A 23,806-nucleotide genomic window follows, 5' to 3' on the forward strand; every position below is an offset into this window, starting at 1 on the left:
AAATAAAGAATATGATTAATTGGTATGAGTGACCTTGTTATCCCATGAAGTGGGTCTGGCCACTTGTCACGGGTAGGCAATACACAGAGACAGGGAAAGGTCCACCAAACTTTATTTGTCAGAAGGCCAGCGATTCTGTAGGACAGTGAGAGTAGCCTCTCCAAGAAAGACTGTTCTGTTCTTCCATTTCCAAAATTATAGGTTGATGGGACAGGAGGGGTGGCTCACCCTGAAATCCTAGCACTGTGGGAGGCTGAGGTGGGTGGACTACTTGAGCTTAAGAGTTCGAGACCAGCCTGAACAGGAGTGAGACCCCATCTCTAAAAACAGCCAGGTGTTGTGGTGAGTGCCTGCTATTTGGGAGGCCAAGAAAAAAATGAGACTCTGTCTCAAAAAAAAAAAAATTACAGTTTTATACATAATGGATCACAGTAAAGACAATAACGTTTACTTTAAATAATAATCAGCACAACTCAGGGACAATCTATTACAACATTTCCAATTCAAAAGTTAATTCCTAAACTATTGGAGGTGGGCATCTTTAGGGTGGGAGTTAAATTTACAAAACAGTAAGGATGAGAGACAGGAGGTAAAAGTCACTTAGGACCTAAAACGACCAGACCAGCTGTGTCACGTTCCCCCTAGTCTGACAGACCCCACCGTATTCTCACTACATGTACTTTCAACCCGTTTGGGCTACTCTAGGGTTAGTCCTGAAGAAAGAACATTATAAACATATGACTGTGATTGACCAGAGAATGCACATTGAGCATGGATTAGTGGAAGCCATTCATTCCCACAGATATGCAAAAATAGATACATCCATAGTATGGTTAATAGTGTCACATCTGTATTATGCAAAGAAACTATATTTTCAGGGATTTTATGAGGTTGTGAGCTTGAGCATGTGTGCGTGTGCCTTTAGCAGATGACAAGTCTTCTTCCTTCAAAGATAATGAACACATTTTTCTGTCTTCTTCTCTCTTTGCTGAACACTGGTGTTTTAACAGATGAAGCTCTGGATTTCAAAACAGGGAGTCCAGAGTCCAGTACTGTAGCCTGTTGACCCTGTGACTTTGAGCAGTCCACGTAACTTACTAGGGGCTCTGTTCCTGGTTGGTCACGTGTATGGTGTCAGAGAAGATGCCTTCCAAATTCCCTCTTGGAACTCTGGTTCATGAGAATTTTCCTTGTTCCTAGCAGCATGAAATTAATGCTATCTGACTGAACCCGAGAAAAGAAAGTCTATCTTTCTAAAGACTTTCTTTCTATCACCATCATAAAAATGTAAGTCCAAGGAGGTTGTAAAATTCTAAGGAAGCACCTTGTTTCTGCTTTCCTCTGTAATGAATGGCAAGATAATGTCTTCAAGGTATTAAAGTTTGCTAGGCCAAAAACATTCCAGGGAAGGAAAAGCCTGGAAAAAGTCCCTGTCCAGATTATCATGTTAAAGTTAATATTTTATAATCATTTCATACCTCACCTGAAAAAAACAGAGTATCTAAGAATTCTGGGGTAAGATGTAGACGATGTTATTTTTTGTAGACATGAATTTTTACATTTCGGTAAATTGAAAGAAACAAGAAATGGCGTCAGACAGAAACAAGGCAGATTAGAGCTCTGTCTTCTAAAATTTTCTTGAAAGTACGGGTCATGGAATACAGGAATGAGTTACTAAGGAGGCTATAGAATTTATTTCTTTGGTGGTATTTATTTATTTATTTATTTTGCTGAGACAGCGTCTCACTTTGTCACTCTGGGTAGAGTGCCATGGCATCATAGCTCACAGCAACCTCCAGCTCCTGGGTTTGAGCAATCCTCTTGCCTCAGCCTCCTGAGTAGCTGAGATTACCAGCATCTTTGGGTTTTAGAAACAGGACAGACATATATCTTGTTCATCTGACTGCACTGAGTTAGGTTGCACAAATAAACTTGCAAGGACCTTTCAAGCCCTGCAATATTAAATGCTCAGATGCTTCTCTCTTGCCTGCCAGGGTTCAGTGTGAAAGTCAGCACAGCGGCACAGACAGGGAAAACATGCTTTCCTCTCTACCTGTATTTGGAATTAAATAGGAACCAACCCCATCAGAACCCTTGCAAATGTATATACGTATATATTTTTTTTTTTTGAGTGGGGATTTTAAACATCACTTTGGTGTTCAAAATGTGCTAGAAAGGTAAGACAGCCCACAATCAAGAGTTTGATGTTATAGAATTGTGTTCTTCAAACAACAACAACAATAAACTAGAAAAGAAATTCATTAGCTGAGAAGACTTGTGTTCTTAGCTCAGACAAGTGGGGAAACACGTGTGAGAAGTCTGGAAAAGTACTAGATAAGGAGTCAGAAGACCTAGGTCTCTTGATTTTAAAAACTGTGACTTTGGGCCGCTCCCCTGCCCTGGGCCTCGGGTTTCATATTTGAAAATAAGAATATGGAACTAAGCCATGTTTTCGAGTTTGTTTCTTGGTCGATGATTCTTCTAAATATTTAGAATATAAATATTCCTTCATGTCATTGATTCTCTGCTTCCAGGAAACACTCTGTAATCTTGTGTTTTAAATGTTTATTACAAATGAGCCTCTAGTCTCTTTGCGCTTACCTCTAGAATCCATGCCAACATTATCCTGATCAAAAATTACATATTTGGATCCTCTTATCTGCTTCTACAAATGTCACACTGCCGTCTGGGTCTCCACAACACATTTCTGTTTAGTGTCGCCCTGTGGTTGCTGTTGTTACTAGTTGTCTGGAAAAGTCTTGCCTCCGAATTACAGTGGCTTTCTTTTTCTTGCCCTGAAGCAACACAGGATGGGGAGAAATATGTCCTTGTGTCTGTTCTTCAGAGTCAGAGCTGCTTCTAGCACAAAATGCTTAGCCCTCTAGTTTCATCCAAATTCAATGAGTCACACAGTAAATGCAAACTGTAGGCTGCATATTTGGGGGCTTGCGCGAGTTAAATTAATTTTTAGAACCAGATTGTATTAGTTAAACCTGGGATCCTAATTTGTGCTGACAAAAAATATCAAATTAGCCTACCAAGGTGCCTGAGACTTACTGCCCAGATAATAGCTGACAATTTGAACTTGGTAGTTTTATGGATTGGTTTGTATCTAAAAAGCAGACAGCTTTTAAAAGCCTTGAATAAAGGTTGCTTTCTGCAGACACCTACGGTGTGACTTTTTATAAAAGTACCCAATCATTTTCTCCCTCTTTTGAAAGTGCTATTGGCCAGCTAAGGCTTGGTATTTAATCTATAACCCACTATGCATTGCACCCCACGGTGGCAAAGAACTCACAGAGCCAGAAGAAAGAGATCAAGAAAGCATTAAAAATGTCAGGCCATAAGACCATGTTTAAATTATTAGGTGAGATGCCGTCTTGCATTTAACAATGGCCATGGCACACCTTGAGGCCCAACTTCCTCTCTCCTTCCCTGTTTTGGCTGGTTATTGCAATCTGCCCTGAAATTGAATTTCAGTTTGTTTCAATAGCATTTTCCAGTAAATAGGAGTGACTGTGGTATCTCGTTTGTGAATCTTGATGTAATAATCAGAGGTAATTGAAGCGTGCACAAGCCACAGAGGCTCATGACATGTTTTTAAACAAGTATTGACTGATATGAAACTAATTTAACAAAAAAAAAAAAAAAAAAAAACTGGAAATCCAACTCCTCTGAAAAGCTGTGTACAGAATATAAGGTCTGTCTCAATGGTACTAAGTTTGGCTTAAAAAAAAAAAAAAATCATGGAGTCTTCAAGTTTCCTTACCTTTCCTGAAGGAGTTTAGGTGCAAGTTACTGACAGGTGAGGTTGTGACCCATTGACTAGAACTAATCATCTGACGACTGGAATTAATCATTTGTCCGTCCTGCGGTTTGGATTAACCAGGGTCGGTCATTCCCGGGTGCCTTGCTGAGCCCTCTGGAAAACCTCCTGGTAACAGAGGCATACAAAATGAATTTCAAAGGACAGCATTTTGTGTAAACTAGCACAGGTTTGGAAACTTTTTATGGTATTTTGGAAATTAACTTTCCTTAGATAAGATTGTAATCTTTTGTATTTATACTGGGTGTACACAAACATGTACATTAGATGTATCTCATATTGTTAGCTATAATCCATCGTCTGGTTGCAAAGTGACTGCTAGACTTATATTCCATTTTAATGAAAGTTAGGTACTAAAAAGGAGAAGTAAAAGAAGAACAAAACCTATAATTTACATCTCTAAACGGCAGGAGAAACAAAGATATTAGAGCTGGGGCTAGACTCTCCTTAGCCTCTGGCTTGAAAGGGAGGTGAAAAGCATTTGCAGATAAGGATTTGAAATTCAAATGAGGGAACCAGTAATCAGTCTAAAACCTTGGCCTCCACAGTTACTGACCTCAAGTACATAGAGTACATAGGATTTTTAGTTTCATGGGTTAAAGAAAAGAGAATGAATTATGTGCGGCCCACCCGGAAGATTAGTGATAAAAACTCAGTATAGGATACCTCGTGATGCTCTTTACCTAATTGGAAGAAGCAGAGAAAAGTGGTAACACAAAAGAGGAATATAACTCACAGGGAAAATAACTCACAGCTTCATCAGGCAAAACTGACCGTGTGTGTTTCGAACACACCCTGATGTCGGCTGGATTGAGACTTTACGTGGAACAAATTTCCTTAAAAGATAACGAATGGTAGCTCTTCCCCAAACAACATGAAATGTGTAAATGTCACGCTTATTTGAAACACCCACCCCCCAGGGATGGGCAGAAAAGTTGAGATCTAAACATTTGCTTTTCTAAACAGAAACCTGGAGGACATGGACCTCATTAGAGCTATCATCCCACCTGTGGAAATTGAAACAGATAGGATTGACGTGAACACCTAGGGATTTATAGACGTAATTCCTATTATCACTAATAAGCATTAGGTAACTAAATCCCAGAACGGCAAGGTGAGGCTATGCCCCTAAGTATCTGGCGTGCTCTTCAGAAGAGATATTGTTGTCAGTACGGCGATTTTAATAAGGTTTAATGTAATTGGAACAAAAGTAGCACACCCCAAGCCTTGCCTTCTCCCAAAAGTGATTTATGTCATTAGTAGGAATAAATTTCTGAAGGTATAAATTGTTCTCTTTCAGAACTATTTTACTGAACAATTGGGAGGATTTGGTTTAAATGTTGTTAAACGTATGGTTATAAAATAGTTTGGCTATCTGGTTTGTGTGAAATTTGTTCCATTTTTTTCTCATAGATTCCTTTTCCCGATAAGCATGAACTTATTTCCAAAGAAACAGTCCTGTTTATTGATTCTCAGAAAAATTCAAGGTGAATAGAGAAATGTGTCTTCTACCCACAATAAGCATACATTTTATCAGGGAAATAAAATAAGGTATGTCAACACCTCCCAGAAAAATATCCTATTGCAACATTTGGCAAACTTTAATTACTTGGCTTATACTGTATAACTAAGGGTTTCACAAATTCCAAGTGGAGGGACATTTACAGGCAATCAAGTATGAGAAAAGTTTCACAGAATAAATGAACCTTGAGTTGGACTTTGAAAGAATAGGCTTTGAATCAGCAGAAATCAGAAAAGAAACTTCTAGAGAAGAAATGCAAAAAAATAACTAAATAAATAAAAAATGCTGTGCAATTATCCTCAGATGAGTGATAGCAGGGCAGCTTGGATGTGTGCTTTAGAAAGACTAATATTATCCCAAGGGTGGTAACTGGGCAGGACCCACAGGACTAGCCAGGGGGAGGCACATTCTGTTTGTGCTTTAAAATGAAAACCCCGTAGCTAATACTTAGGACATACATTTGACCTCGAAATCGTCCTTACTAATTTCCTTTTTGCCCTGCCATTTTTCTACTATGGGGATACATTTTTACTTTTTAAAGATCAACACCAAAGCTCATTTTAAACAGATTTAAATCCTATCCTTTGCAAAGTCTGGGTTAGAGCAAGGCAGGAAATATACTGTGTTGTTTGCAGCCTGGGAAGCGTGGGCTCACACTCTCCCTTTCAACATCTATGAAGTTGTGAATGGGCAGATATGCCTCTATAGAAACATCTCAGATTATCTTCAAATGGCACAACTTCCTTTTTGGCAGGGAGAAGGCGGAGTCTTGCTCTGTAGCCCAGGGTGGAGGGCAGTAGTGTATTCATAGCTCACTGTATCCTCAAACTCCTGGACTCAAGCAGTCCTCCTGCGTCAGCCTCCTGAGTAGCTAGGATTACAGGCACCTGCCACCACTCCCAGCTAAGTTTTCTTTCTTTTCATATTTTGTAGAGATAAGGTCTCACTATGTTGCCTAGACTGGGTCTTGAACTCCTGGCCTCAAGCGATCCTCCTGCCTTGGCTTCCCAAAGTGCTGAGACTCCAGGCACGCACTTTTGGCCCCATTTATTTGACCGTCTCCGTAACACTCAGACTATTGATTTGCTTCCTGGCCACTGGTAGCAAAGTCTTAAATCCAAAGATATGGACTCAGTTCTGTCTGTATCATTCCATCCATTCCAGACACCTCTGTGTGACTCCAGGTGAAAAATCCAAGAGTTAATTCAGTCGATTCACTAGTCAATTCTGTAAAGAATTGCCTGTGAAACTGGTGGTTTCACAAAATCGACTAGCTGTCCCAGGAGTGATGCGGACACAGCAGTAGGAAAGATGTTCCCCAGTGTAACAGGACGCTACCTGTTCACTCTCTCTTTCCAAACCTATAAAATAATGACAAGCATAAAAGCTCTCTCAGCTTTTCAGAAAAAAAAAGTGCTCCATAAATATACTCTATTCCTACCTTTTTTTTTCTGCCAAAAACTATATATATCACCCATGCTAAGAATACTTTCCTCCTTAATTGCAGAGCATAATGAGGGCAGAAATCGAAGCTTTTGCTAATAGTCTTTTTACCATTTGTACAGAGAATTTCCCTGGAAGAGATCAATATTACTGCTGTTCAAACATTTGCACAGTCTGTGTTTAACATGCCTGTCCCACATTAGGAGAAAAGTGTATTTGAAGACACTGGATTTAAAGAAGAAAAAGTAAAAAAAAAATCGCATTGAAGTTATTATTTTTAATGACTGCCAAATCCACCATTACTTCTGCTTCAGGAGTATTTGAACTCTTAACCTGTGTTGTGTATTCATCAGCGAAAAATTGGGGGAAGGGAGGAATTCCTTCATAAGTAATCAATACAAAGGTCATTTGACTTCTAAATTTACAAAAGCCCATTTTAAGGTTAAAAAAATTATGGAGGTCATGTGTGTGTGTTTAATTAGCAAAAATGGGTATTTTGCCCCTGTGTGGGAAGGACAATTATTACAATCTGAGTCATTAAGAAAAGTATCCCGAATCAATGACATTTTTACAGTGCTGCAATAATCTTATACTATATTACATCCACACAAAAGAAATTCTAAATGGACTATAGGATTTGGCATGAAATTACGTAGTAGCATGAGGAGGGAAAAAGGGAAAAGTCAGCATAGAAGTTAAACAGTTACAAAAATAGGCATTTTCTCTGTCCAGAATTTGGAGTTCTTGGCTGGCATGCCCAGTTTCTAAAAGAAAAATCTGCAGAATAAGTTAAATGCTTTCTGTGGCGTCAGAAAGCCAACCCTCACAATAGAAATAGAGGATGCTCATGTTAAATTGTCACCCAGGCATTTCTTTGGGCCTGTGGCTCCTGGGCCCATCTGCGGGAGACTCAGATCAGCCTCCTTCCTTCTACCCTAGACATTTTTCCATTTTCTGGATCCTTGCTCCGAAGAACAATGGGGGTGTCTTCATTGCTTGGACAAGACCCTACTTCTGGTCTGGTTCATCTGAAATCAACAAGAAGGGCAGAGGACAGATGGGGTGGGACTAGAGGGAGAAGGAAGGTATGGAAGGAGTTTGAATAGAAGTCCAACCATCCGTCTTCCCCTCTGTGGCACAAACACTACTTCAGGCTCCCAACACATATTACAGAGCACATATTACATACGCTTTTCAGAGTGCTTGCCATCCCTTCTTGCTAAAACAATGATAGCTCAAAGCCTTTGAGCAATTGGAGAAGTGGTTTCTTTGGTTATCTGCCTGCTTTTATTAGGTGTTAGCCTAATAAATTAATTCTTTAAATTTTTCTCTTCTCACAATACCATGAAACTTAGAGATTCACCAAAAGGAGATAAAGTTTAGAGGCAGATAACTATGAGGCTATCATTATAGAAGAGGAATTAAATGTGGTCTTAGGATCCGTGGGTGGGAGCCACATCAAATACTGAAGAAACATTTGTTGAGGGAACAGATCCCAGGCAACATGAGGAAGATTTGGAATCATCACCAAGGCATCAAAGATGGGGTGAGCTCCCCATTTGGACTTAGGGTATTTCCTGCAGGTTTTGGAGCAAGGCTGGTCAATCCCAATTAGAAGTAGATGTTGATCATTGCAAAGACCCTTTTCATCATCTCCTAAAATAATCAGATATAGTGATCTGTTTTTCATCATAATACAGTAGAAAATTCTGGTTCTCCTATTAACTGGATTTGAAATATTGTTCCAGTTCTTTAAGTATTCTGGGCTTTGGTTTTCTTCTTTATAAAATGAAATATTTAGCCGGGCACTGTGGCGGGTGCCTGTAGTCCCAGCTACTCGGGAGGCTGAGGCAACAGAATTGCTTAAGCCCAGGAGTTGGAGGTTGCTGTGAGCTGTGTGCGGCCACAGCACTCTACCGAGGGCCAAAGAGTGAGACTCTGTCTCTACCAAAAAAAAAAAAAAATGAAATATTGGTCTATTATCTCTTCCCACTGTAAAATACTGGCTAACTTCTATTCATGTTAGTCACCTTAACTCTACATAGTAGAACCAGTGCATTCTTGATTCCTGCTGTCTGAGAGAACAACTAGGGTAAACCATGCTACCTCATTTGTCAGCCCCAGTTGAGTTCATTTTACCAATTATAGGCACGGTCTTAGGTATCAGCATTGTACTTGTTTAGCCAGAAACAGTTGCTAAAACAGTTTTTTCAAAGCATGGATTCAAATCAAAAATAAGAGAAGGGATTAGGCTGCCAAATTTTTATCTCTGTCTTCTCAAATATATGTCATCATCTACAAAATTGATTCCCTCCCTGAATTTTTTTATTACTCTGACCTGTGTTAGTGCAAAGTGAATGACTTTTCAAAATAGCACATAGAAAGTACTTTCTGACAGCACTAATTCCATAGGTATTATGTAAGAAAAGGGTCTTGTGATCAATGCGATTGGCATATGTTAGGTTAAATCAAGTTGAGTCAAGGTTGGACTTCTCAGAGCCCTTACCATGCTGATAGAAATTGCAGCTATTCATAAAAGGAACATTAGACACAGAATTTCTCAGATGATTTTGGGGAAAAAAAAAAAAAAACATGTTCCCCTTGAAACATTTCATCAGACTAAGAGGAATACATTTTAGGAAATCTAGTTCTATACTATCTCCACTTCCAACTAGAAAAAAGGGAGTAAAGACAACAAATTAGAAAGTGATGAAAATTGTAATGTGATCTAAGTAATTTGCCCAACTAGAAGAAAAAAAGCAATCAGAAATAATGAAGTATCTAAAATATAGGGTATTTTTAAAGTAATCTAACAATCTCAAGAGCCTGCAATGTTTTTAATAAGTTTCCATGGTAAGGATTCCCAGCGGAAAGTATAAATTTGTAAGTAAGCACTTAACTTGCCCCCCACCCAATAATTCAGGAACTAAAATGCTGAAAAAGCCAGCTTTGTTCCTATCTTTTCCTACCATTTTATCTACACTATCAATTTTCCTGATAAACGTTTTTTCATGGATAAAGTACAGTCAATTTTAGCTCCCCGCATTAAAAGCATTCTAAGAAATTAAGCTACTTGAATATAGTGAAAAGTTGAATCATATTATACATTCTGGATTTTAGTTTTCTTTTTTTAAAAAAAAAAGTCCCTTCCGCTATGGAATAATTAGTCAGAGCAAAAAAGGTAGCTGACAGGATTGTCTCTCCTTTGCTGCCTGTCTTGTTTTTACAGCTGAGTGTTTAGTATTATCAGGGGAACTTTTTTGCTTTTTTTTAGTTTATATTGTGCTTAGGAGAAGAGTGCATTTGGAAATGGTCTGTTGATGGCACATTTTATTCTAGTGAACTTGACCATATTCTTTTTTTTTTTCTTCCTATTAAGCTTTCCATAAAGACACCTTGGAATTGAGAAGCATTTTATTTATTTTATTTTTTTATTAAATCATAGCTGTGTACATTGATATATTCATGGGGCATCGTTCACTAGCTTGAGAAGCATTTTAGATGGTGGGTTGGGAGTTATATATTCTCCTAGCTGAGTTAGATCCATGGTCCAAACCTAACTTTTTCAGCAAGCTGCCTCTTTATGTGGGCATATGGTTAAACTTAGCTGAGACGTTGCTCTGCTCCAAGGCTACCGGTAATGTTTATGGCCACTGCCTTCCTTTCTTCTAAACACACAATTACTTCTTAAAGTCGGTATAAATCATGAGGTTACCTAGGTTGTTAAATTCGTTTCTTTTCTCTCTGATCTTGTTCCTAGTGCAGAGACAGTTAAGAGCTTGCTGTGTACCAATGAATTGGTCTCTAAGGCAAGTCAGTGAAAAGAAAAAAAAAAATTATATAAACTACCAGTTAGACAATAACCAATATTCCCCCAAATATTTTGTTGTCAACTGGTTTGCATGTTGTCATATAGGAGGAAAAAGCCTTCACTGATGTTTGAAGTATTGTATATCCATAGATATATTTCTCTATCCACTGCATTATGAATTGATTTGAAGCATCCCGGATAGTTAGACAACTCACTAGTAGCTCAGTGTAGCCTGCAGCTGACACACTCACCCTCTGACTTAGTGGAATTTCCAATAATGAAAAAGGACAGATACTCTGCGTGAATGCATTGGACTCTAAAGACCTTTCCGGCAAACAGCACTCAATAAACATTGGGGATTTAAGAAAAGGAACATCCCTCCATGACGTGATCTATTTTTCTTATGTATATTTCATTCTAGCATTATAAACACATTAGGCCCATTTAGAAAAGATGTGCGTTTCTTGGTTGGTTGTGGTTAGCTTTGCGGTTTGGGAAGAGCCTACTGAGGACAGAACAGCACGATTTTGACTCGGATCTCTTCCTACTACCCATCCTAAAATTCATTTCAGCCTTTCTTTTACTTCTGGTGTCACTAACAAGAAGAAACACCTAATCCGTGTCAGTAGGCCATATTTCCCTTCAGCAATTTTGCTTTCCATTTTTTAAGAAAAGATGTCTGGTCATTTGGGCAAGGGACCACCCTACTCCTAAATGAATAGTCTCACCTACTTGATGCTGAAAATGTTCTATGGTAATTACTGGAGAGAGAGCGAGAAAAAAAAAAAAAAACTTCAAAAAAACAAGTATTTGCCAACTTTAGTTCCTGTCGGTCTGATTAGCAAACTACCTAGATCCCTACCAAATAAGTACTAATTAATCAGGAGGTGTTTTTAAGTTCTTAAAATTAGCACATTACATCTTATAGTCTAAAACAGAATTATTGCTTTATTTCTTTTTTTCCAAAGAGTTAAAAGGAAAATTTGAGGATCACAGTGATGCTGTAAGCTAGAGTCACTGCCTCTCCTGAACTGGAAATTGCCGCCTGGTGCATTTACTGGTACCAATTAAGGATTTTTGTTTTTGTTTTTGTTTTTTGAACAAATTCAGCACTGCACAATAGTAGAACTAATTCAACTGCAGATCTTTGAATCAGTCAGATACATCGGTGAAGACATTTAGCAGATTTCATGATTTAAACACACACACAAAACCAATATACCATATATACATGAATTGCTTTCCTGAATTCAGTTACTGACAATGACTTTAATTGATCAATTTTTGGTGATCGTATTAGGGCAAGACCTATTGTCATTCCAAAGAGTATTTTTCAAACTCCCAGGTTATGGTCATATTCTGAGAGTCATCTTCTAACTTATTCCCCTGGGAGATAACAATAGCTAAATTTCCTGGGCCACCTAAACTACAGCCTGTTTTGAACTAGGTAGTGTATGCATTCTGGAAAACAAAGCTCTGCTCTGCGTAGTTTTCTATGTATTTGTCTCTTTCCTTCCTTCCATATTCCAACCTCACTTGGAAAGAAACCATCAAGCTCATTAAAAGTCATTGCATATATTATTTCATTTAATCCTTCTATGATTCTGCAAGTTAATCATCATATTGTCCACTTAACAGATGAGCTATTGAGACTCACAGAATTTAGCTGAGTGACCTTCTATTGTTGAGGCACCTTGCTATTCAGTGGCCAAGTGTGAGGAGGGGTGAACTCGGATCACGTTTATTCAGTTTTGGCTGATTTGACTGCCTAATGTCAGGCAGATGTCACATCCTTGCCACACTGTTCCCTTTGGCACTTTGTAGGGATGTCAAAGATGATGACCCTTCACGATGGACGAGACTCACTTTTTGATCACAGATGCAGGAGCAGCTCCTGAACTTGAGAGCAAAGATCAGAACTCAGTTCTTCTGGCCTGGATACTTTATGCTACACCACAGTAAAAGAGATTCAGTTAACTCAAAAAAATAAATAATTCACTTTGGAAGGCTCAGAGGAGAAGAGCAAAGACAAGAGAATATACTTTATAGAAGGAAAAAACCCTTAAGATATAATGATACAAGTCAATAAGGGCCAGGTGCCCTTTAAAGACTGTAATCCCAGCACTTTGGGAGGTCCAGGTGGGAGGATCCCTTGAGGCCAGCTTGAGACCAGCATGAGTTACACAGACCTCATCTCTACCAAAAAAGAAAAGAAAAATTAGCCTAAGGGTGTGTGTGGGAGGTTGGCACTCACCTGTAGTACCAGCTACTCCAGAGGCTGAAGTGGGAGGATAGCGGGAATCCAGGAGTTGGAGGCTGCAGGGAGCTACTCCGATGCCACTGCACTCCAGCCTGGGCAACACAGTGAGACCCTGTCTCAAAATAAATAAATAAAGCCAGTAAGAAGGAACTAAATGTATCTAAAATGCCTCTTCTGTCTCTTCTTGATAACTTAGTTTGCCATATAAACCCATCTTGAGACAATCCATGAAAGTAACTTTTTTTCCCTGGAAAACAGCAGAAAGTTGGCAAGAAGTAGAACTCTTCTCTAGAATAAGGAGGCGAACAAGTTGTAAATGATGTTAAGATCTTCCAGATGGCACAGTTGTACTTGGGAATTGAATTTATTGTAATTAAAGGCACGTGAATTTTCTATAAATACTGAACTTTGCAAGTCTGACACTAGCAGACTCCATCACTCCTGGAAGCAGCGTTGTTTTAAGGGAGGCCTTTCCTTCCCTTCCGCTTAAAATGCATCTTTGGATTTTGTAATCTGAGTCAAATCAGAGAAATATTTTTTCCAGTGAAGGGGTGTTTTTTTAAAATCTTGCTTGCCAGTAAATCTTATATGAAGCAAAATTCCTCAGAAATAAGAAATTTAGATTACAAATATTTTCCATTAAAATTATATATCTTGACCATTGCTTTACCCCACATGTCTTGAACTCTTTCATATTTTAATATCTGAATGAAGCTATGATCACCTTTCTGTCTCTAGACATGTGTGTTGGACAATCTTGGAATCTCTGGGTCTGTTTCAATCGGAAGAGTATGGCTCAGTCCATAATCTGGCTTTCTTTTCCACCCTGAGCAGCACCTGTAGGATCAGGGCTCCCAAACCCACAGCCAGCCTGGCCTGAGAACATGGAAACAGCCTCCTGCATGGCATGGCTCCCACTCCTGCCTGTGACCTTACCCCAGACACCCAGACATGCTAGTCTTTGCCCTGTCATGATGTACATGGATAATCCTTCCTGCCTTCCATACCTCCTACAGCTCTTGAAGAGAGGGGTCTGTGCAGTGGGCAGGATTCTTAGACGGTCCGGAAGATCCACAGCCCCTGGTGCACACCTTCTCCCAATCATTCAGTCAGACACTAACCTAAGTGCTTCTGCAAGGGGATTTTGCAGATTTAATTAAGGTGCCAAAATAGTGGGCCTCAGAAAAGGGATATTACCCTGCATGAGCGTGACTTCGTCAGATGAGCCCTTAGAAGGGACTGGACTTTTGCAGAAGCGTTTTGTGAAGCCTGAGAATTTCACATGAGGGAAATTCTCTATAGGCAGCTCTGAAGGTGGAGCCCACCCCACAGCAAGGAAAGCAGATGCGCCTGGAGTGTGAGAGCGCCCCCAGCTGGCAGCCAGCAGGCAGACAGAGTCTGCAGCCAAGAACCTGAATTCTGATCCTGCGGTGTGAGCTTTTACAAGGACCTGGGCTCCTGGTGCCAGCTCAGCCCAGCCGACACCTCTATTTTTGCCCTATGAAACCTTCAGCAGGGAGTACAAGCCAGGCCATGCCAGACTTCTGTAGAACTGTGAGCTAGTAAATGTGGGTTGTTTGGGGGTGGGGGTTAAGTTTCTGATAATTTGTTATTCTGGCATAGGAAACCAATCGTCTGTTATCTGCTAGACATTTATTGTCTCAGTTTCTCTCCTTCCGAGTTGGTCTTGACCAACTATGACCCATTACATAGTGGGGAGTCGTAAATTTCTCCAGAAATTTCTTGGAGAAAGATGTGGGGGATCCCCTGGGACTACCCTCAGGCTCAGGCCTCCTAGCTGCTCTGAATCTGGGGCCTGGCCACCCGGGCTTACTGCAGCACTGGTGATACAGAGGGGCTGCACTCCCCACTTAGTCACCAGGAGAACAGGTGCCCCCCCAACCCCCACCTTCACTGGGGTTGCTTGTGTTCAGGCCCATGTGCTAGGAAGAAAACGAAATTGTAGCTAGCATATAGCAACCTCCAGAGCCAGCCTTGATTCGTGTCTGTCACCCAGGCAGTGCTTAGGTTGTAGTTATGTGGTCCCTGACTATCCCCCCTAAGCAGGACGACCTGGACAGCTCTGACAGGAAGCCCATTCGGTGTAACTCACTTACTACCAAGAGCTCTCTCTGGTGGTCTTTCTCTGTGTCACTCACATGCCTTTGTCCATACCAAGGTGTCTGTTTAGATAGCTCTAAGGACATGCTTAAGAAAACTCAAAGAGATATTAGTTAATGCGGCAATTTTCTAGCAACAACACCTATTGAACAAAACCAAATTACCAGTTAATGACTAATTCTACAGTAAGATCACACCCACCCCCCAAATGCATGAATGGAAGTAACAAGAGCAGGTATTGAAATCAAGTTTGCCCCAAAGTAGGCAATATTAAGAGGATACAAGATGTCTTGGCTCTTTCACACAATGCTTCTCTACCTCTGGGCCCCTTCTTAGAAGACACCACCTGCCCGACTGCCTTCCCCGTATCTCTGTAACAACTTCATCAGATCCTACCTATGAGATGGCAATTACTGTCTCAAGTACTATTGCCAGCCTTTCAGAAAGTAGATAAAATCCCATTCATTTTAACTTCCTTGGTAAGAAAGAAAAAAATTACATAGAGAGTCTCATTGATCCAGCAGTTAAAAAAAAAAAAAAAGGCAGCCTTTGACAGTGTTGTCTGTTCAAGAAATACAACATTATTAATGAGGCATACACATATTGATTTGCTACTTTGTATGCAGGTAGGTAGTACTTTTCAAAAAAATGACTTTTATCTGATCATAAAGGATCATTTGTCAAATGTAAGAACTTTAAAAAATTCAGAAAGGAATAAGGAACATAATCTCACTACCCAGACATAACCACTTAAGAGCTTGCCCCATTTCCGGCCAGTTTTTATTCTGCATATGACTAAGAATCGAGACTATACTGTATATAGGGTTTTATATTCTGATTTTTCACTTATTTTATCAACCCCAGGCGAGGCTGGAACCTAAAGCCTTTGGTATGTGGGGCCAGTGCCCTAACTATTGACCTATGGTGGCCAGCTCTGATTTTTCACTTATTATATCATGAGGGTTTTTCTTCCTATAAAAAAAAAAAAAAAAAAAACTTTTGTTGAACATGCTTTTTAATGACTGAGTGGTATTCCAAGGTATGACCGTCCATAAGTACTTTGACATCCTTCCAGATTATTTCCTCAGATTTCTAAACTACACTGTTACTAAATAAGAGGTGATGACCATTGTTAAGACTTTTCATGCATCTTCATTAGAACAGTGCAAGCAAGACAGAACCACCAAGGGATGAATCTCATGCAAAATCCCTCAGAAACACAGATGTAGAATAATACTCGGGGAGGGGAGGGGGGAATAAATCTGTTCTCTTCTGAGGGATAAATAAGGTAATGCTTGGATGACAACGCGGCAATCATTTACAGGTTATTCGGTTGGAGAAGCTGTTAATGCCTTGTGCAAAGTAAACTAAAGATCCACAGAAACACATTTTTGCAGGTGAAAATTATGTTAGCCAACATGATTTCTCACTCCGGTTTATGATGTCAGGTATCATATTTCTCCATTATTAATGTGCGTACGCCCGTGGGGGTAGATCCTCTTGGAAGGAGATTAAAAAGACACCACCACCTACAACCCCCCTTCCTAATAATGTGAGAATGTCCAGAAGCCTTAGGGGGCTGGTACAGTAGCTCAGTGTATCAGACAATACCTTGTGGTGGATTAGCTTTCGTTCCATTAACGGGCTCCGCCATGGAGAGTCAGGGGTCATTTGTACTTGCAAGAGAAAACCCAACTTAAGGAAAGTAGGCTATTTGTCTGTTCAGCACAGCATACTTACAAAGCCTGGGAAACCGCTCTTTTGTGACTGAATACATTTCTTATTTTCCCATCACTTTCTCTCCGACTTGGCCATTTCCCTAAAACCATAATTCAAACTTTTCCAAAAGAAAAAAAAAAACAACTCTGGGTAATCCTTTCAAGAATTCTTAAAAGGAAATCTTTATTCTTTTATCACCCTTATGGGAAACTTACCTTGTGATTAGTGTTAGGATTCAAAATGTTTTCATCACCCACATCTACCTGGGTAGGGTGAGTTTGGGGAAGTATGTAAGGGAAAAAAAGGCGTTTAGCTTGAGGATCTTGGATTCTAAAGCCAGGAACATCCACCTGGTGTATTATAGCTCAAAATTGAAACTGTAAGAAAATACTTTTTAATTCCGAAAGGGTTAGGCAGAGATCTTTGCAGCACTTTCCTGTAAATGTACACACTTTCCGTTTGTTAGTATAGGATGAGAAAGAAGCCTAAAGAGAGATTCTGAATACAAAAAAAAAAAAAAGTATCCACATTTTAGCAAAGGAAAAACTGTACTGAAATTGTAATACTCAAGAGATAGTGATAATAAAAGATGAATACAAGTCACGTTTGACTTCTGCAATTTCAAGAGGTACTCAAAGTGTTGACCATCAGCTTCCAGACACTTCTGATTAGGGCAAACTATTGCTTGGGCAACCTTGACCAAAGCGCCCAGTTGTATTTCTGTGCGCGTCATAATTTGTTCCCGAATACCATCAACATAGCCAGTTTTCTACAGTATATCACACATCTTAAGGTCCTCCATACTCATACCTCTATTGTTGTTGTACTTCCACAACATTCTCAAAAAGAAATTTTTTTGAGACAGAGTCTCACTATGTTGCCCTCAGTAGAGTGCTGTAGTGTCACAGCTGACAGCAACCTCAAACTCTTAGGCTTAAGTGATTCTTTTGCCTGGGACTACAGACGCCTGCCACAATGCCCGGCTATTCTTTTGGTTGCAGTTGTAGTTGTTGTCTAGCTGGCCCAGGCTGGGTTTGAACCTGCCAGCCTGAGTGTATGAGGCCAGTGCCTCACCCACTGAGCTAATTTCAGGTTAACGTGAGGGTACAAACAACTAGGTTACAATGTTTCCTTTTGTTCAGTAGAGTCCCTCTTGTAGTTATGTCCTGCACCTAACAGGTGTGCCACATACCCTGACATTGTGCCTATTAAGTGAGAGCACACCAATCCCCCTCCCGCCTTCCCTGCCCCAACTCCCTTCTACCCCTTCCCCCCAACTTGAACGGAATGGAATTTTCTGTTATGTGGGCGTGAATTAGATCGTCTACTGGCTTCATATGAGTATTGAGTACATTGGATATTTGATTTTCCATTCTTGTGATACTTTACTAAGAAGAATATGCTCGAACTCCATCCAGGTTAACATAAAAGATGTAAAATCTCCATCTTTTTAATGGCTAAATAGTATACATATGCCACAGCTTGTTAACCCATTCCTGGGTTGGTGGGCATTTAAGTACTTTCCACATCTTAGCAATTGTAAATTGAGCTGTGATAAACGACCTAGTGCAAATGTCCTTATGATAAAATAATGTTTTTTCTTCTGGGTAGATGCCTAGTAATGGGATTGGAGGATAAAATGGGAGGTCTAATTTGAGTTCTTTGAGGAGTCTCTGTATTTCTTTCCAAAGAGGCTGTATTAGTTAGTCCCAAAGTTGCAGATGCTTGTGCAAATGTGGAGAGAAGGGAACATTCTCAAATTTCAAGTACCGTTTCAGAATGGCCTTGTGCTCCTCCGATGATAACTATGCTTCTGCCATTATCTTTGACTTTCCTGCCTGCCACATGGTGACACTAGCATTCATTTGATTAACGCCATGTTTGAACAAAGGTCATACTATATTGATATCATAGTTCAATTCAACTTTGAAAAGTAATACATAGATAACATGTCTTAAAATGTGTATGTATTTTTTGCCACACAGACCCCCCCCCCCCAGGTATTTTAAAAATTTGCATCACATTTTCATTCCTGTGATTGTAAGTGGGGAGGATGAGGTCTGGGTAGGGAACCTTCCTTAGATAGGACCAAGTCTGCACTGTGAGCAGAAAGGAACAGGCCCAGCTTCCAGACCCCTGCATAGAAGGGTAGTGCCCTCTGGACCCAGACACAGCCTCCTTGTTACCTGGACCATCCCTTTTCAAGAGCAGGGACCCGAACTTACAGAGGAGTGAACTTTTCCAGCCCTCTGCTAGAATTCATCCCCTAGGAATTAGATTCCGCAGAGGCAATTCCTAGTTATCATCCAGTGGCTAGAGCATGGTGAAAGAATGAGAGTCAAACAGGTTGCCTTCATTTTCACCTTCCAGGGCTGTGCCGTCACCACATTCTAAGCCACACCATGTTTGCCACCCTGGCAGCAGTAACAGAGCAATGTGCAGCCTCCTGGGGGATCGAAATTTGCAAACTCAGTATCCTGGGCCTCAGGCCAATGCAGGCTGGGTGCGTTGCAGTGGTGACACATTTAGACTCTAGGGAGCGACGCTGGCACACCACCTGCATTCCTGGCACCATACTTGCCAGCGCAAAACGTATCGAGTGGAGCTGGTATCAACTCCAGAGGGAGATGCAAGCTGCTTCCTTAACTTCGTTGGCAATACCACCCTTTGCAACTTGTGCGCAAGACACCCTCCTGAATATTTACAAGGACTTCTATTTGTGATACTCTTTGGGGCCCTGTTGGATGGTACTTTGGAGGGAAGTGCCGAAATGATAGCAGCATTCCAGTTGACAAATGTAACTATAGTATTCCTGAATAATTCAGTTTCCTAAAATTGGCACTTAATTATGCAATGACTTATCTATGGCTGGAAAGAGATTCTAGTCCCCCCTCCCCTCAAAACATACACACACTCTCTTTTAAAAATAGCTTTTACTTTTGCCAAGAGAAGAGCCTAGTATTTTACTCTTGGAGGATACGTGAATTATAATACTAGCTTCTTTCTCTGCAGCTCACAGGGTGCTAATGTTAGCTGAGTTCTCTGCTACCTGGGAGAAACATATCCTCAACAGAAGTGCCCTTCTTTCTTCAGAACACCTGACCCACCTCTCTTATTTGTGCCTGGAAGGCACCATGCACTAGAATTTGGCCACTTAGTATTCAGAACGTGTCAAGATTCAAGTAAAAAGCTTATAATGCAGAGCTGGGTGCACAGTCGCCAGGCCAAACACAGTCAACAGTTCAAATCACAGTTAAATTATAAGAAAGCATGGGCAAAACACTCAGACCTGCCTTGTCAATGAAGCAGTGGAGATAAAAGGAATTACTCCATCAATGCCAACTTGTGAGGCTTTAATGAACACAGAGATGGTGTTCGTTCCAGCTGCCTCCAGTCCATGGGTAAAGGCTAGTTAGGATTTTGAACATAATGCTTTCTTCCTCCTCCTCCTCGCCCCCTTCTGTCTCCATCTCCTCCTCTTCTGCCTTTGTCTTCCTTTATTATGCAAAGCATCTCCCAAAGTATTAAGAAATGAACAAACAATTCTTCAGCGTATTTCCATCATTTTGCAAAGGGATGGCGAGCAGGCCGGGAGATTACTACTGGAAGCATCAGACATAGCAGCGGAAATGCAGTTAACACAATAATTCACATATGTGAATGCTTAGTTCCATCAATGTCAGCTTTATTTTCTTCTTGATATACACAAAGCTGGCACACAATTTTAACTGATGAGGTAATGTCATTTTTAATTTAGAGAGCCTTAAGCTGTCCACTTTAACTCGTGATATCATCTCTGCCGTTGTCTCCTGAGTCTTTATGTAAACATAAGTCATGTGTCCTGGGCAGTTTGCGATGGGCTGGTTAAAGATGACATTGGGCCTTGTGTAGATTTCCCCCACTTTGATCTCTTTTAAATTGCCAGATACAGTTTACATGACTGCCATGTTTTAGCCATTCCTGAAATTTATATATATCCCAGGACTTTGGAACCAAGTTAAACACACAAATAAAATAAAGGTTTGATAGAAAGGCTTATCATGTTTTCATGTCATTTCTAGAGAAAAATGAAAGACAAAGCAGATGTTCTGGTTCCTTGGTAACTTGGTAAATAAAATAAAAGAAAGCAAAAATCAAGGTACTGAAAAAGATTCACCACCAATTAAACAAAAACCTTCCTTTTTTCCTGGGGGATACTAGTGTATTCGAGATGGTTTTGCACATTTTAAAGATAAGTAAGGCCCAAGCATATCATATGTCATATTTCTTTTTCAAACAGCAATATCCCTTTAAAGATTCAGACCAGTAGATATAAACAAAGTTTCTATCCATTTTTAAATAGACTTTTTTTTCTTTGGAGAAATTATCCTCTAGGATCTCAGAGTAATTTGGGGGAAGATAATCTGCATTTTAACATGGGATGTAGACACTGGGAGACTTTTTTTTTCCTAAGAAGCCTAGAGTTTGGCAGAATTGAGTTAAATCGTAAAGAATCTGTTTATTATTCTGTCGCCATATGTTTAGAGGGTCGCTCACAGAAATCAAAGTATTGTTCATGGAGAGCTCCAGCCACGGAGACATTTTGAATTCATAAAAGAACTTCATAGTTTGAAAAGAAGGCATAGCATTATGCATTGACACCCCACCACCATAGACAAAGGAACACAATTTAATAATAGAGGATTGTGGTCATGAGATTTTTCTTTTTCTTGTTAATTGGTTACTTTAACTGACATTGTCTGTGAGTATAATGGACACCATTATTCTTAATAGTTCTGTGTTTCCAGATGATGTATACAGACGTGATGTAGTCCATTTTAATTATTTCATTTTTGCTGGAAGTTTTTCTTTTCCATGTAATGCGGTGGTGAATGCAGATAGCACTTTTTGTTGTATTGACCGACTATGCTGGATAATGCTGGATTCTAAATTATGGAAATTAAAAAGGGCATTTCTCGCTAACGTTTTCTTTCATGTTTATGTGCTAGGTATGACTACGTGGAAGTCATCGATGGAAAAAATGAAAACGGACGTTTATGGGGAAAGTTCTGTGGCAAGATTGCACCTTCTCCTGTAGTGTCTTCAGGGCCATATCTTTTTATCAGATTTGTCTCTGACTATGAAACACATGGTGCAGGATTTTCCATACGTTATGAAATTTTCAAGAGAGGTGAGTAACCTTCGGTCGAGTAAGTATCACTAAAATGTTCATTCAACACTGTTTGACATCATGGAAGACAAAGTGAAAAGAAAGACAAGAATAATGCTCTTATCCTTTCCTTAAAAAAATCATATATTTGCATCACAAAAGTGTTGGAAAATACTCTAAATAAAGGAAAATTATCTATTGGATGGAGGAAGTTTGTTTAAAATAGAAAAAGTATTTCAGGAGTCAAAATTCCATCATTTCCATGTCTTGACCAATGTTGATTAGGAATAGGCTTTACAAAACTCTTTTAAAAGCATTTATTCTTATTTTTCTTCTTTAAAAATAAGTTTGATCTGCTCTTGAGGTTTGATTTCTTTTGTTAAAATTGCATTCATCTCTTTTACCTTAAAGCCATGTATGAGTCTTTATTTACTGCAAAATTCAAAGCTGGTTGTTCCCAGGAAAAATAAAGTAGTCCACCAGCCTAGGAGTTTCTATAGCTATGGGTAGATGAACAGGTTTCCTGATAACAGGATGGTGATCCTGTAAAGAACCTTTTGGAAGAAACTGAAACTAATGCTTTAAATGACTTTCTTCTTTGGAATAAAATATCAGTTACCCCCTCTAATTAGGCATTTACTGATCTTCGTAGCAGCAAATGTAAGGTGTGGAAAACTCTATCTAACAATTCATAGGCTCTGGAGGATTAAACACATGCATCGGTCAATAAATAAACACTGTAACTTTATCTGGATGTCACTGTTTTCATCAAAACCCTGTAGATTGTAGATTATTTTTATGTGTAAAATTCAGCTCCCCTGTTATTTACCTCTTTAAGCTGATATTAATGTGTGGAAGACCAGTCCAGGCACACAGGCTCAAGATTTGAATATATAGTCTTGGAATATAGGAGAAACAGCTTGTTTTAATAGAAAAAAAAATCTAGCCATGACTAACTTCAAAAGCCAAAGGTCTTTTAGGTCAAGATCAACTGAAGATAATGAAAAGGAGAGTCATTAGGAGTATTCAGAAACATTGGTGTAACTTCTTTAATTTTTAAAGATATCTGGCTTTGCCACCCCCCATATAAATGGACATAGATAGAACTTTCTTCAGAAGTTTAAGTACATTCATACTTAGAACACTTTTATTTTTCCTTTATTTATTATTATTTTTTTTTGAGACAGAGTCTCATTATATCACCCTCAGTAGAGTGCGGTGGCATCATTGCTCACAGCAACCTCAAACTCTTGGGTTTAAGGGAGTCTCTTACCTCAGCTTCCCAGTAGAACACCTTTAGTATAAATAACAGCACACATGTGACACCAGTATAAGCAGATGATTATATATGCACGTATTTTGTTTTGCTGAAAAGTGTTTGACTTGTTCAGTAAATCATATTCTATATGTACACACATGCCCCCTTACCTTCACTTGTTTACTGTCATGTGTCCCTGTCAAAGACAAAAGGTGTCAGAAAGAGCTAAGAATAGACTTTGGTTTTCAGTGTTTCTCAAAGATCTGAAGATGGTTGAAAGAGAAAAGAGATAGACCCCTCACTAAGTGAGTCATCAGGAATCCTTGACCTTCCTTCGTTGAGTCCAAATGAACTCAGCTCCCTATGTTTCCATTAGTGTCAGACACGCCTAAACTTCCGCATCCTGCTTTTCTGGTCCTTGAAACTTAGAGTCTTCCTTTGTTCTTTCTCTTCTTGACTCCCCACATCCAAGATGGCCTCTTGTCTGATTCTTTTGAATTTTTATCCGAAGGTCTTAAAGAGTCTCAGCTACTTTCCATGTCCACTGCCATTAACCAAACCTTCCTGTGTGATTTTAACCTACCTGGCACAGCTTCCCAAAGAGGCATGAAGCCGCTATCCTCAAAGTGCCTACAGAAGGGCTCCGTCGCTGCCCTGGGAAAAACCCAAGGTCCTGTCCTAGTCTTGGTATTGTTAG

At 39.7% G+C, this 23,806-nt stretch overlaps 1 protein-coding gene across 5 annotated transcripts in view; it reads left to right on the top strand.

Moving 5' to 3' along the window:
- The window catches only part of NRP1 (neuropilin 1), a 161,101-nt gene that overhangs the window by 42,637 nt on the left and 94,658 nt on the right, over window positions 1-23,806 (top strand). For all 5 annotated transcript variants that reach the window (XM_053572337.1, XM_053572334.1, XM_053572335.1 and 2 more), the window contains one exon: window positions 21,691-21,872. In XM_053572337.1, the coding sequence (XP_053428312.1) occupies window positions 21,691-21,872 (182 nt within the window). The remainder of the gene's footprint in view (window positions 1-21,690; window positions 21,873-23,806) is intronic.

Source organism: Nycticebus coucang, chromosome 20 (genome assembly GCF_027406575.1).
Source record: "Nycticebus coucang isolate mNycCou1 chromosome 20, mNycCou1.pri, whole genome shotgun sequence".
Classification (NCBI taxonomy): domain Eukaryota; kingdom Metazoa; phylum Chordata; class Mammalia; order Primates; family Lorisidae; genus Nycticebus; species Nycticebus coucang.